Below are 12,276 nucleotides of genomic sequence, written 5' to 3' on the forward strand. Positions count from 1 at the left end.
CTTATACTCATTCACAATGAGGTTAAATGATATGCCAAGGCCAGCTCTGGAAAACCTGATCTTCTGACTTTTAACCCAGGGTATTCTCCATTATAAACCACATATTTGGAAAAGTCCTAGAGAAACAATCTAAAAACTTCTCCAGGTTTCACTAATGAGATTCATTTTATGACTTTTTAATTTACATTATCTCTGTGAATAAAATGGTTCTGCAAGACAGTTTAGCTTTTGCCCACTTACAACATCTCATCTGAACTTCCAAAAGAAAATGAAAGTGTTCTTTAAGCACTGTTGAATGTTTCAACAGCTCAAAGAGATCCTTTGAAATTTGGTTTTAGAGATTTAAATAATTATAGAGATGGAAGCCATTTTAAATGTTATTTAACATAATCTTATTTTACAGATTCAGAAGTTAATTATGGAAGGGGTCAGGTGATTAGCTCAAGGTCCCAAAGCTGTTAATGGCAGAAGTAGTACTAGAACCCAGGACATCCAACTCCCTAACCAGGGTTCTTTCAGATAAACTTTAAGGCTATCATAGCTCAATTATCTGAGCTCATTAACCCAAGTTAAATCACAGGACTAACGTGACAAGACCAAGGCCACAAATGGGCTGGTTAACCTTAGAATCCAACAGTCTTTTTTCTACCTTATTTAAGAGTTTTACAAATATTTGTATTTGTTAGGCACTTTGATCACATGATCACATTTGAAGTCTGCTGCTGGTGTGCTGATCTAATCTGCGCAGCTGAAGTGGTGAAAAGGGTGTATATAATGCTGGAAAGACTCCACAGAAACTTCTTTGACCAAATGATGTTTGTCAAATAATTCAATCTGTTGAGATTATCTTCAAGAATATCACTCCCTAAAAACGGATGCAAGCACACAGCTTACTACAGAGGTCAGTGATACGTGAAATGATTTTTCATTATCTTTAGTTAAAAATACATTTTTCATTATTTTTAAATTCCACACTCTTATCAAGACAGCAGCACTTATGCTTACATTGGAACAGATAACTTTCATTGCAACTTCGTCAAAATCCAGACCCCCTGTTCTTTAATTCGTGGGTTAATAATCAGCCCCAGACCTCTGGTGTTTGAATATATAAAAGACATAACCTTTTTCTTAAATGTTACATTTTCTCTAATGGTTGGGAAGGCAGAGAACCAGCGCAGGTACTAGGATTAATCGACCCTTCAAACCTCCAAACGTTCTGACCCATCAAAATAGTGAAACTCGTACAATTTTTTTGTTTTGTTCTATCAAGTAAATAAGCTTTCCTTCACTTTCTTCTCTCCTATAAATACTCAGCTTTAAACAGGAGGGGAATGACAGAGACTAAGAACTGAGTTCAGACAATGGCTAAATGGTTGTTGCAATCCTTACCCACCCGGCCGGACTCGGCTTTGCCACCGAGGAACCACTGGAGTTTCTGGGTGCAGTTACTCAAGGCCTGGGAGAGCCAGGACCCCAAGGCAGCAGCCTCGCTCCCTAAGGCCAAGCCCGCGCCCCCATGACCTCCAATGTCTCGAAAAAGGAGTTTTGAAATCTCCGCTTTTGCCACAACTGGTCCGCACTCCCTCCCAGGCCAGAATAGGGAACAGGGTCCGGGGACAAAAGGAAGGTCACGCCTGCCGCGTGAGGAAAACCCCGTCACCTGGAACTCGGCGAACTCACAGCTCACACCGCCACTGGGCGCCGCCATATTGGACACACACGAGGCCCCCGCCGCGAGCCAATCATCGCGAAGCAAAGGTGTCCGCGGCACCGCCTAACAAAAAATATTGAGAGGAATCTCAGCAAGAAAGCTGAGCTCGAGGTTTGTCTTTTCCCCTTAGCCTCGCCCACATGAAAACCCGTAACGCTGCTATCCTTCTTTTCACTCCTGTGCTTTTAACATGTCCTCCTGGAACTGGCCCAGGTGCATAGATCGAAGAATGTCAGAACTTGAAGGGATCGTTTTACTCCAATCCCATTTACTTAACAAAAAGGGAAACAGTTTCCTGGTCGCACCAACAAGGTGGTTTGAGAAGGAACTCTCAAGTAGAAGTGAGGTTTTTCTTAACCCTCCCGTCCCAACCCTTGAGCAGAGGGGCTTTTGTTCTTTAAGAATTTGCGCCCACCAAGAAATGTCAAGAAAAGACATTGATGGCAGTGGGGGGTAAGGGTTGAATAAGGTGTTCAGGTGTGGAAATAATGAAATGTTTAGTTTTATAAAAATAGGCAAATAGAAAACAACATAGGAAGCATACATGTGAATTTCTCAGGTAGCCTGAGAGATACTCCCTAAAGCCAACCAAGAGATGAAGGCCACTGGTCACTAAGAACCCAATTACGCAGTTTTGAAAAAGGCATGTACACATTCATTGAAAATACTGAAAAAAGTGTACTGGAATACTGATTTATCTAGGCAGTGTGATTTCGGGGTCTACAGGTCACAAAAGTCCTACTTAGTAAGCATATTACTTTTCTCCTTTTTTGTTTTTTTTGCGGTACACGGGCCTCTCACTGTTGTGGCCTTTTTCGTTGCGGAGCACAGGCTCCGGACGCGCAGGCTCAGCGGCCATGGCTCACGGGCCTAGCCGCTCCGCGGTACGTGGGATCTTCGCGGACCGGGGCACGAACCCGGGTCCCCTGCATTAACAGGCAGACTCTCAACCACTGTGGCACCAGGGAAGCCCCACTTTTCTTTTATTTTAAACGGATACTTTCTTAGGTGCAGAGAAGGCCATTGCAAAGGCCCTCGAAACCAAGACTCCAAGACAGCAGTTTTAGGGCCGCTTCCAAGACGCGGCGCCAACAGAGGCGTGGCTGGGCAGGGCAAGCTGCCCGCACAGTCTGAGCGCCAAGCACGACCCACACGCTCCACGCTTCTAGTAGGCCCCGCCCATCGCCCGGACGTCACTCATGACCCGTTCGTTCTGCCCTCACCTCCCACAAGCCCCGCCCCAGAGTCCTGCTCGGGTCTCTCGTTTCTCTGCGCTTGGCGACCTTGAGCTTATCCGCGCCACCGGCCTTGCAGCACTGTGTTGGTCGGCGGAGTAGGCGGCCATGGGGAGCCTCCGCGGCCTGCGCCTGGCGGCTGGTGAGACGCGGGCTGGGCAGGGGGTGGGCGGGAAGCCAGCTCGGCCGCTGTGGGTGGAGGAAGCCTGCAGCCTCCTCAGGCATGGGGGTTGCTCTGTTCCATTACGCTTTCCCCTCAGGTAGTTCGGAATCCAACCGCAGGGTAGTAATAGGGGGAGAGAGCAAGGGATGAGCGAGCAACTGGTAAGCAAGACACTGCGGGCTAGCCGAGAGTGACCCTCTGCATCCAACCAGCTGCCACCAACTTAACGAACCCTTTTGCTCCCGGATCACTTTTCCGACCCCCAGCCCCTGTGAGCTCAGTTCTTAATGCACTTCCCATCCCTAAAACTACCCCATTGCCTGATTCATTCAGCTTTCCACGAGTCTCGAGCCTCCCCCTCCCCGCCACTCCCACCCCCACCATCTCTAGAGTTTATCTCTCAGAGAAAATTTTGAGTCTAGGGTTTCCTACCTATTTGTTATCTGATTAGGCAAGGGATGTATGGTCTCCCAGAATAACAGTAATTGTTTTCCTAAAATGGGGGGGGTACATTTCTTTTAAATAATTCTACAATAAAGTGCTTTAAATTTCTTGGAGGAGAGTGTTATGTAAATGCAGGATCTGTGGTTTGTTTCCCTTGTAGGCATTTGTGTAATGACTATTTGGAGTCGGGGTTTAATTTGCCTTCTTGGGGAACCAGTAGAGCCTTTGCTTAGTAGGGGCTGAGAAATCAGTGTTTGCCTCTTGGCTGTTTTCTAGGCACCAGGGCAAATCACACTTTTGGTTACCTTTATGAACTTTGATAAGGTGTAATGATTGATTCCTTAGTACCAAAACGTTGTTTAATTCAGATTTTACAAGAAGAATCGCCCTAAATTTGACTATTGAGATAATGCAAATGTACATTGTAAATGTAATTGAAATAATGTAAAAAAAAAAAGTTATCCTTGACATTTCTTATTTTGCATTTCAGTGGAGAATGGACTGGAAAACATGTCTCATGCTGAATATTATTTACTTCCTTTAAAACAAATACCCTTTCTGCTAAAAGAGATTGATTTCATTGATTTGTTCAGCTTAGATGAACTAATTCCCCTAAAATCTTTTGTACACATCCTGTTAACCTTTTCAGCAAGGAGAGTGAAAGAATCATTGCTCTGTAAAAAAAAAAAAACCCTGTAAAAGGGACTTTGACTACAGAACCAAGACTGAGTGTTTGTAAGTAATTCATCTTCTTGCCTTGAGAATATATTTATGTACTATAAGGATTCCAAAGCCTCTCTCCAAACTTTTGACGTTTAAGAACTTTACCATTGGGCAGTCAGTCAAAACAAAATTCCTTGAGCAATTTAAGAACAATTTATTTTACTCCAGATAGATCCACTAAGGATGTTATATGAGCACCTCTTCCCAAAGGATCTCTGAATGTCTGATGTTTTGTGAGCAACTTCAAGCAATTTGCTCCTTCACCCACTTTTGCCCATTTTATTTCTAAATACTTTGACCTACATTGTTTTACTTGATTGATTTCTCATAGTAGCCCTCTTAGGTAAGTCTTATTGTCTCCTCTCCATTTTACAGATGAATAAACATGGGTCCGAGAGTTAGAGGACTTGTCCCAGGTTGATCCGCCATAAAATTAACGTTAGAGTCAGGAGATGAGTCAGTGCCCTCTAATTCTGGAACTGTACTCTTTGCTTTGCTCAGACTGCTTGTTCAGATATATGTGTACATGTATTTGTCATAGCTAATAGGGTCTCTTTGGTGTGAAATGGAAGAGTCATGAAATGCAGATTTACTTGTGAAATGGAAGCAGTCATTCATATGCAAATAGTTTTCAAGTAAGAACGATTTAACTGGCAACTTTACTAAAGGAATGGTAGATCAGATAGAAACATAATCTAGGCATACCTCATTTATCCAGAATATTATTGGAAGAAGATACTTTAGGTGAATGAAATTTCAAAAAGCCAAGGCTTAATCCTTTAAATGATGGACCCTTATTTTTAATTGTTTCTGTTGGAAATCTTTGCTATACTCCCTTAACAAACAGAATGTAGGCTTTTTCGATCTTGAATTTGTTTACTGTTTTGTAGATGTACCTGTAGAAATAGGTCAGGGTTGTTAACTTTTGGTTCTTGGTTCTTGGTTCTTTGGTTCTTCACAGATGAGAGGTTCTGTGAACCTCTGAAATTGCATTCACATTTTTATGATTATATGCCTGTTTGGGGAAGAGAGGATCCATAGCTTCCATCCATTACTCAGAGCAATCTGTGCTAAGCTAAAAAGCACTTTTATGATGATTTGGAACTAAATGGCTATTGACCCACACTACTGTGGGTTCTATGAGGGTAAAGATGGGGTCTGTTTTGTTTTTACTAAATCTTCAGCACTTACCAGTGTCCAGCTCATAATAGATAGGCAATAGATACTTTTTGGAATAATTGTTTTTAATATTTTATTATTTTTAATAAAATAATTGTTTTTTATAATTATTACTTTCTATATAATAATTATTAGATCAAAGGAATGGAATGGTCTTATAAGAATGTTTCTTCACACCTTCAGAAAAGATTTACTGCCCTAAACTCCTTTGACTTAACAGCAGATTTTAAAATGAATTTATTATTGTTATTTTATCAATGCAGTGGGCCATGGGCATTCTCCTTGTCAGTTTTACCCACATCCTAGAGCATTAGAATCAATGGATAACTTAAAAGTCATGTAGTCATGTAGTACCCTAAGTTTACAGTTGAGGAAACTTAAGGCCCAGGAAGGAAATTGACTTGCTAAGGGTCACACAATTACAAAGCTGGGAATATCTCCTGGTTCCCATTCTGATTTTATTTCTACTACGTTCTGCTCCTTCATTGTACTTTTTGTTTGTTCTTACTAATCAGCCCTAAATGAGTACATGCCCATTTTTACCATTTTATGCCTCCAGTCTTTGGCTTTGCTTATCACTCCCTCCAGGTCTTGCCAACAGGTTTTTACTAAGCAAACACTGTGTGCCCTGTTCACTATGAAACCTCTGGAATGAGTGGACTGCCACTCTTCCTAGGGCTAAAGTTTATTGCAATGAATAAGCAGACCTATATAATATACCTGGAGAGCTTATACAAGACAGTATAAAGTTCTAGATTGCAGAACAGATTTTTTTTTTTTTTTTCGGTACGCTGGCCTCTCACTGCTGTGGCTTCTCCCGTTGCGGAGCACAGGCTCCAGACGCGCAGGCTCAGCGGCCATGGCTCACGGGCCCAGCCGCTCCGCGGCATGTGGGATCTTCCCAGACTGGGGCACGAACCCGTGTCCCCTACATCGGCAGGCGGACTCTCAACCACTGTGCCACCAGGGAAGCCCTGCAGAACAGATTTTAAATGCTGCTCTGGTGTCCTGAAGCTGGTTCCTCCTGGCTTTGTGCATATCTCTTTCCAGTTTCACAGGTAGTCATGTTACACTGGTAGCTTGAGATCTGCCATGGTGAGGGTTATTGGCAAACACTACAAATCAGGGCTTTTACCCACCACCCCCCTCCCAAGAGCCAGCATACCACTGGTTTTAAGAATTCAGAGATTGAGGGTTCTTTTCCCTAAACTATGTAGCCTCTGAGAGCATAATCTGACCTTAAATATTTTTACCACTTCATCCTCATTTTCTTAGTGTTGACTCAAGTTGCAACCCCCATTTTTTTTAATGAAAGTACATAGAACAGAAAATTTTACAATTCATCCCAAATGGTAAGAGTAAATATTGTTTTAGTCATATATATGTACACACACATAGGTATACGTATATATAAATGTATGTGTCTGTATTGGTGTACTTGGTCATTAAATAAAATGCATTTTTCCCTTGGAAAAAAAAAAGAATTCAGAGAAAGGAAAAGTAGTGTAAGTTAGGATTATCTACTGAAGGTTCCATTGAAACAGAAGGGATGGGAGAGTGACACAAGCAAAGGTGGGGGCAGTAATGAGTCTGCAGAGGGTGTGGGGGGAGAAAGGGCAGTAGGGAGAGAGGATTATCTTGGATTTCAGGAGGTACTAATAGGAGATGCAGTTTGGCCTTTGAGGGTTTGAACCAGATGAATTTGGACAAAAAGGAAACCTTCAAGAAGAAGTCATTAAAAAATATTTTTGGAAAATTAACATGGTCGCTGCATACAGCATGAATACCTGCTACCTGTGAAAATATTACAGTAATCCGTAGGTGAAGTGATGATGAGAATGACGAAAAGAGAATGTATCTAGGAAGTATTTTGAAGAAACTGTTAGTATGACTTTCAGACAGAGTAATTTAAGGAAGACATAAAGACTGAAGTTTTTGAGCATGGAGGACTGAAGGAGTGCTACTCCGTTGTCAGAAATAAGAAAGTTGGGAAGGCTTACTGATTTGGCAGAGAGGATGGTGCACTATTGAGTGGGAGGTGGCATTGAGTTATAGGTGAGGATGGAACCTCAGTCCCAGACCTGAGGACAAAGGAGGGATAAAGTTAGGGAAATATATGGGAGCCATCAGTGTAGAGCTGATTATTAAAACAGAATGGAGGAGTCCTCCCTGAGAGCAGTGCGGGACAGAGGCAAAAACTGAACCTTGGAGGCCTGACGTAGTGTAAGCAATAGGAAGTGGCAGAGGATATTAAAGAAGGTAGATCACAGAGGTCGGAGATGAAGGGAGAAAACGTGGTGGTGTAATGTAAGGGAGGACTGAGTCCTTGTAGAAGGATGAGATCATTAGAGTCAAATGGCCACAAAGATGGGAAGAGGAGAGTCAGATGAGCTAATGAAAAGATTCTAAAAGACATATTCATATGACTAGAAAGAGATCACTAATTTACAGCAATTTTAGTAAAATGAGTGGGGGAAGAAACATTGTAGTTATCGTGTGGGTGATGGGGTCAAGGTAGTAAATACATGCCACTTATTCAGTCACTTCCACTCTGAAAGGAAGGAGGTAGTATTTTATTTATAGGAGCTGTTGAGAGCAAGTGAATGTTTTGTTTGAGATAGTGGACCCTCAGTACCACTGTGGTGTAATAACTCAGGAATTCTCATCAACTACCCGTAGATGGAGAAATTGATTCAGCCTTTCTGGAAAGCAGTTTTTTATATATTTTAAGAATCTTAAGATTGGACCTAGAGATTATCATACTAAGTGAAGTAAGTCAGAGAGAGAAAGGCAAATATCATATGATATCACTCATACGTGGAAACTAATTTGTAAAAGATACAAATGAACTTATTTACAAAACAGAAGCAGACTTATAGATATTGACAACAAACTTATGATGACCAAAGGGAAATATGGTGGGGTGGGATAAATCAGGAGCTTGGGATGAACACAATTGCTATATATAAGATAGATAACCAGCAAAGACCTACTGTACAGCACAGAGAACTCTACCCAATATTCTGTGATAACCTATATGAGACAAGAATCTAAAAAAGAATGTATATTTGTATATGTATAACTGAATCATTTTGCTGTACACCTGAAACTAACACAACATTGTAAATCAACTATACTCCAATAAAATTAAAATATTAAAGAAGAAAAATGAATCTTAAAAGGGTTCATGTCCTTTAACCATCATATCCTTTAGCCCTCCACTACCAGGATTCTATATAAGAAAATAACCAGAAATGCCATTAAAGATTTATGTAGAAAACTATTCATTGAAATATTATTTGTAATAGTGAAAAATGGGAAATAAATCCAGCCATAGGGAATGATTAAATTCAGGTTATATCCATTTGATGTTATACAGGTATCAAAAAGTTTTTTTTTTGGGGGGGGGTTTTTGCGGTACGCGGGCCTCTCACTGTCGTGGCCTCTCCCGTTGCGGAGCACAGGCTCCCGATGCGCAGGCTCAGCGGCCGTGGCTCACGGGCCTAGCCGCTCCGCAGCATGTGGGATCTTCCTGGACCGGGGCACGAACCCGTGTCCCCTGCATCGGCAGGCGGACTCTCAACCACTGCACCACCAGGGAATCCCTCAAATGTATTTTTTAATTAATCTCGGAAAAGTGTGACATAAGCAAGATATGGAATTATATGATTTTGGAAAATGTATATGTTGTGTATAAGTATAGGAAAAAGTCTGGGAAGAAATAGACCAAATTGTTATCCCCAGATGGTGTGATTATGGATGCTTTTGTTTTCCTTCATATGTTTTTTTAGTTTCCCAAATTTTCTGTTATGAGCAAGTGTTACTTTTATAAGTTAAAAGGTTTTTCGTTTGTTTTAAGAGTGGAGAGGCAATGTTTGGCAGGAAAAAGGCAGTGGAAAGGAAGGATCTAGAGTTTTTGAGAATTTTGGTACAACATCTCTCAGCAAGAAGGGCCACAGTTGGAGTGGTTCAGAGTGAAGGAAGGCTAGTGTTCTTCCAAGCCTGCAGGGATGGATGAGAAAACAGATGGAGAGGTAGGGAATCTCTTTCTGTCACAAAACCTATTTAGGTCAACAGCTAAGGCAGAGAGGGTTTCAAATAGCCACTGTTGGGAGTGGGCTGGAATGATGGGCGGAAAAAAGATCACCAAGGAGTGGCCCCATATCACTGAAATTTGGCCACCAGAGACATGGATACTTTGCTTTCCATAGGCCCACTCCCCCACCCCAACTTAAAAAAACTGGCCAGATTCCAAAGGTTTATTTATAAATCTGTTTTTTAGAACTCTTAAGATTTTTTTTCCCATAGAAACAATGTTACAAATGGTAGTTAGGGTTCTAGCCAGCCCACAAAAGCTCATAATGTCAGTGTGTCTTGCCCATTTTTCCTTCCTAGAATTTTCCACATCTGTTAGTTCCTCTGCATTAAGACCTATAACTGTCCTCTTTCCTTTGCACAACCCACTTGAACTACAGTGTTGTGACACCACTTAAAAGGTTTCCACATTTATGTCTACCCACTTCTGCTCCCTTTACCCTACTTCTCCCCCACCCCTAGCCTTCCCTGCATTCTGCACCCAGATTTATCTGCCGTAGTCACCATGGTTAGTGTTACTTTCCTGCTCAAAACTGCTCTGCCTGTTTCCCAAAATCTTTTTGGGGTATGGCAGACAAAAGGCTCTCACTGTGGGAGAGCATGCATAGGCACAACTCTCATAGCCAGAGTGCATTAGGCCAGTATCATCACTTAAATTCTCAACCCTAGAGCATCAGCAAGGGTGTTAGCAAGGCAGTTAGGCTTGTGAGCACTGGTTGCCTGGCAGGCAGCTGGAGAATTCTCTGTGCAAATCATTGTTTGAAGCCAGAAGAAATCCATCCCTTTTCAGAATAGTTACAGACAGGAGTCTGCAGTTGCAGTCAAGCTGTTCAGGTCTCATCGCTGAAAAAGCTCAGAGCAAGTTAATGTTTCAGGTTTGTTCATTTGTTTTGTTGTGGTCAGCCTTTAGGGCATTCCCACCCAGCTTCTTCTAATGTAGAAAGTAAATCAGTGGTTTTCTATTCTAAATGAGCTCTGGGTGGGAATAAGAGCTCCAGCTTCCAGAAGTGACATAATTGCCCTAACTTATTCTTCTTTCTAGTAGGTTTACTGAGCAGCTACAAACATTTGACATATGATTTCATCATAACTATAAAATACAGTATTGGCTAGATAGCCTATGTGTAAGAACCTTGCCATCCTCAGGAGAAGCATACATTTAGTTTTTTCCTCCTGAGACTTAAAATTGACTCCGATTCACAAAACAGACTTTCAAAGTTCCTTATTCAGACTTGCTTTTTCCTATCACAGCGAACATTTCAGGACAAGCAGTATCCTATTTCAATTCTAGAAGGATTAAATAGGCATTTGTGGGCTAGCATGAATACCGCCTAAGTATTTAGATCAAGAAATCTTTCCATGGGACATGAAAAAGGAATATTGTTGCCCCATAAACAAGGTGCTTCTCCCAGCCAGGATCATGGTAGCTCCTGGCCTTCTGGAACACTAGGAAAAGAGTAAGGTGGTTGGGCTGAGAGTCTCACAGCAGTGTTCTCGGGTCAGCTCTGTAGCTCTGGTCATTCATCGTGAGATAATGAGACAGTGGCTGTTTACCCATGGGGGCCTCCAGCTGCTGTAGAGGAGGGATGTGAAGTAAAGCCTTTTCCACGGAGGATGAGGAGGAGAACATGGAGGATGAGCTGTAGAACAGTTCACACTGCATGTCATCAAGTAACTGAGAAGTGTATTAGAGACTGCATGCTCTGTAAAATCTGGAAGCTGGGGATATTTTAATACTCCACAGGGATTCCAAACTTTTAGTGTAATGAGTTACATATTGATATGCAGAAGTTAGAAATAAAGCAGAGCTCCTTTTCAGTGAATTGCTGTTGAAAAGAGCGATTTTTTTTTCTGTAGGTAGACTATTTATTCAAGAAATGAGACAGTAAAATATAACCTTAAATACAGACAAAAGCAGATCTTCTTAAATCTCATTAGAATCTTATTTATAGGGTAGATTATAGGAATAGACCAGTGCATCTGACCTTTATAGCAAAACATGTCATATTTAAAATAAAGTACTGAAAAATTGTTTAGAAAATACATAAGGTAGGGAGTAATATTTTGCAGGAAGTAACCTAATTTTGGAATAAGAACATGTTTATTTCCACAATGAAATTTTGTTTGTTTTTTGTTTTGTGTTTTTCGGTACGCTGGCCTCTCACTGCTGTGGCTTCTCCCGTTGCGGAGCACAGGCTCCAGACGCGCAGGCTCAGCGGCCATGGCTCACGGGCCCAGCCGCTCTGCGGCATATGGGATCTTCCCGGACCGGGGCACGAACCCGCGTCCCCTGCATCGGCAGGCGGACTCTCAACCACTGTGCCACCAGGGAAGCCCTGAAATTTTAATAACATCTTTTATAAGAGCATTTTTTAAGATTGGTTTATGGTTGATTTACAGTGTGTTAGTTTCAGGTACACAGCAAAGTGATTCAATTGTACATATTTATATTCTTTTTCATATTGTTTTCCATTTTAGGTTATTACAAGATATGGAATATACTTCCCTGTGCTATACAGTAGGTCCTTGCTATTTCTCTATTTTATACATGATAGTGTGTATCTGTTAATCCCAAACTCCTGATTTATCCCTTCTCCACCCTTTTTCCTTTGGTAACCATAAGTTTGTTTTCTATGTCTGTGAGTCTGTTTCTGTTTTGTAAATAAATTCATTTGTATCATTTTTTAGATTCCACATATAAGTGATGTAATATGATATTTGTCTGT

The 12,276-nt window shown here is 41.5% G+C and overlaps 2 protein-coding genes across 5 annotated transcripts in view; one reads left to right on the forward strand and one right to left on the reverse strand.

Annotated features, from left to right (window-relative positions):
- The window catches only part of MIX23 (mitochondrial matrix import factor 23), a 47,845-nt gene extending 45,993 nt beyond the window's left edge, over positions 1–1,852 (reverse strand). Inside the window, exons 1-2 of one of the 4 annotated variants that reach the window (XM_089910589.1) lie at positions 1,661–1,851; positions 650–865 (exon numbers count right to left, since the gene is read on the reverse strand). Coding sequence is in view for 2 of the 4 variants with exons in the window: in XM_089910587.1 (XP_089766713.1) it covers positions 1,661–1,708 (48 nt within the window). In the remaining 2 variants the exon portion in view is untranslated. Of the gene's footprint in view, positions 1–649; positions 866–1,389; positions 1,640–1,660 lie in introns of those variants that run through there. The other 3 variants (XM_089910587.1, XM_089910590.1, XM_022567049.2) reach the window with 3 other exon arrangements.
- Positions 1,853–2,957: 1,105 nt separating this feature from the next.
- FAM162A (family with sequence similarity 162 member A) overlaps positions 2,958–12,276 on the forward strand; it is a 37,944-nt gene continuing 28,625 nt past the window's right edge. Inside the window, exon 1 of the mRNA XM_022567090.3 lies at positions 2,958–3,088. Within this exon, the coding sequence (XP_022422798.1) occupies positions 3,055–3,088 (34 nt within the window). The 5' untranslated portion in view covers positions 2,958–3,054. The remainder of the gene's footprint in view (positions 3,089–12,276) is intronic.

Source organism: Delphinapterus leucas, chromosome 4, assembly GCF_059928025.1.
Source record: "Delphinapterus leucas isolate spDelLeu-1000000601 "Yukka" chromosome 4, BTC_Dleu_Yukka2, whole genome shotgun sequence".
Classification (NCBI taxonomy): Eukaryota; Metazoa; Chordata; class Mammalia; order Artiodactyla; family Monodontidae; genus Delphinapterus; species Delphinapterus leucas.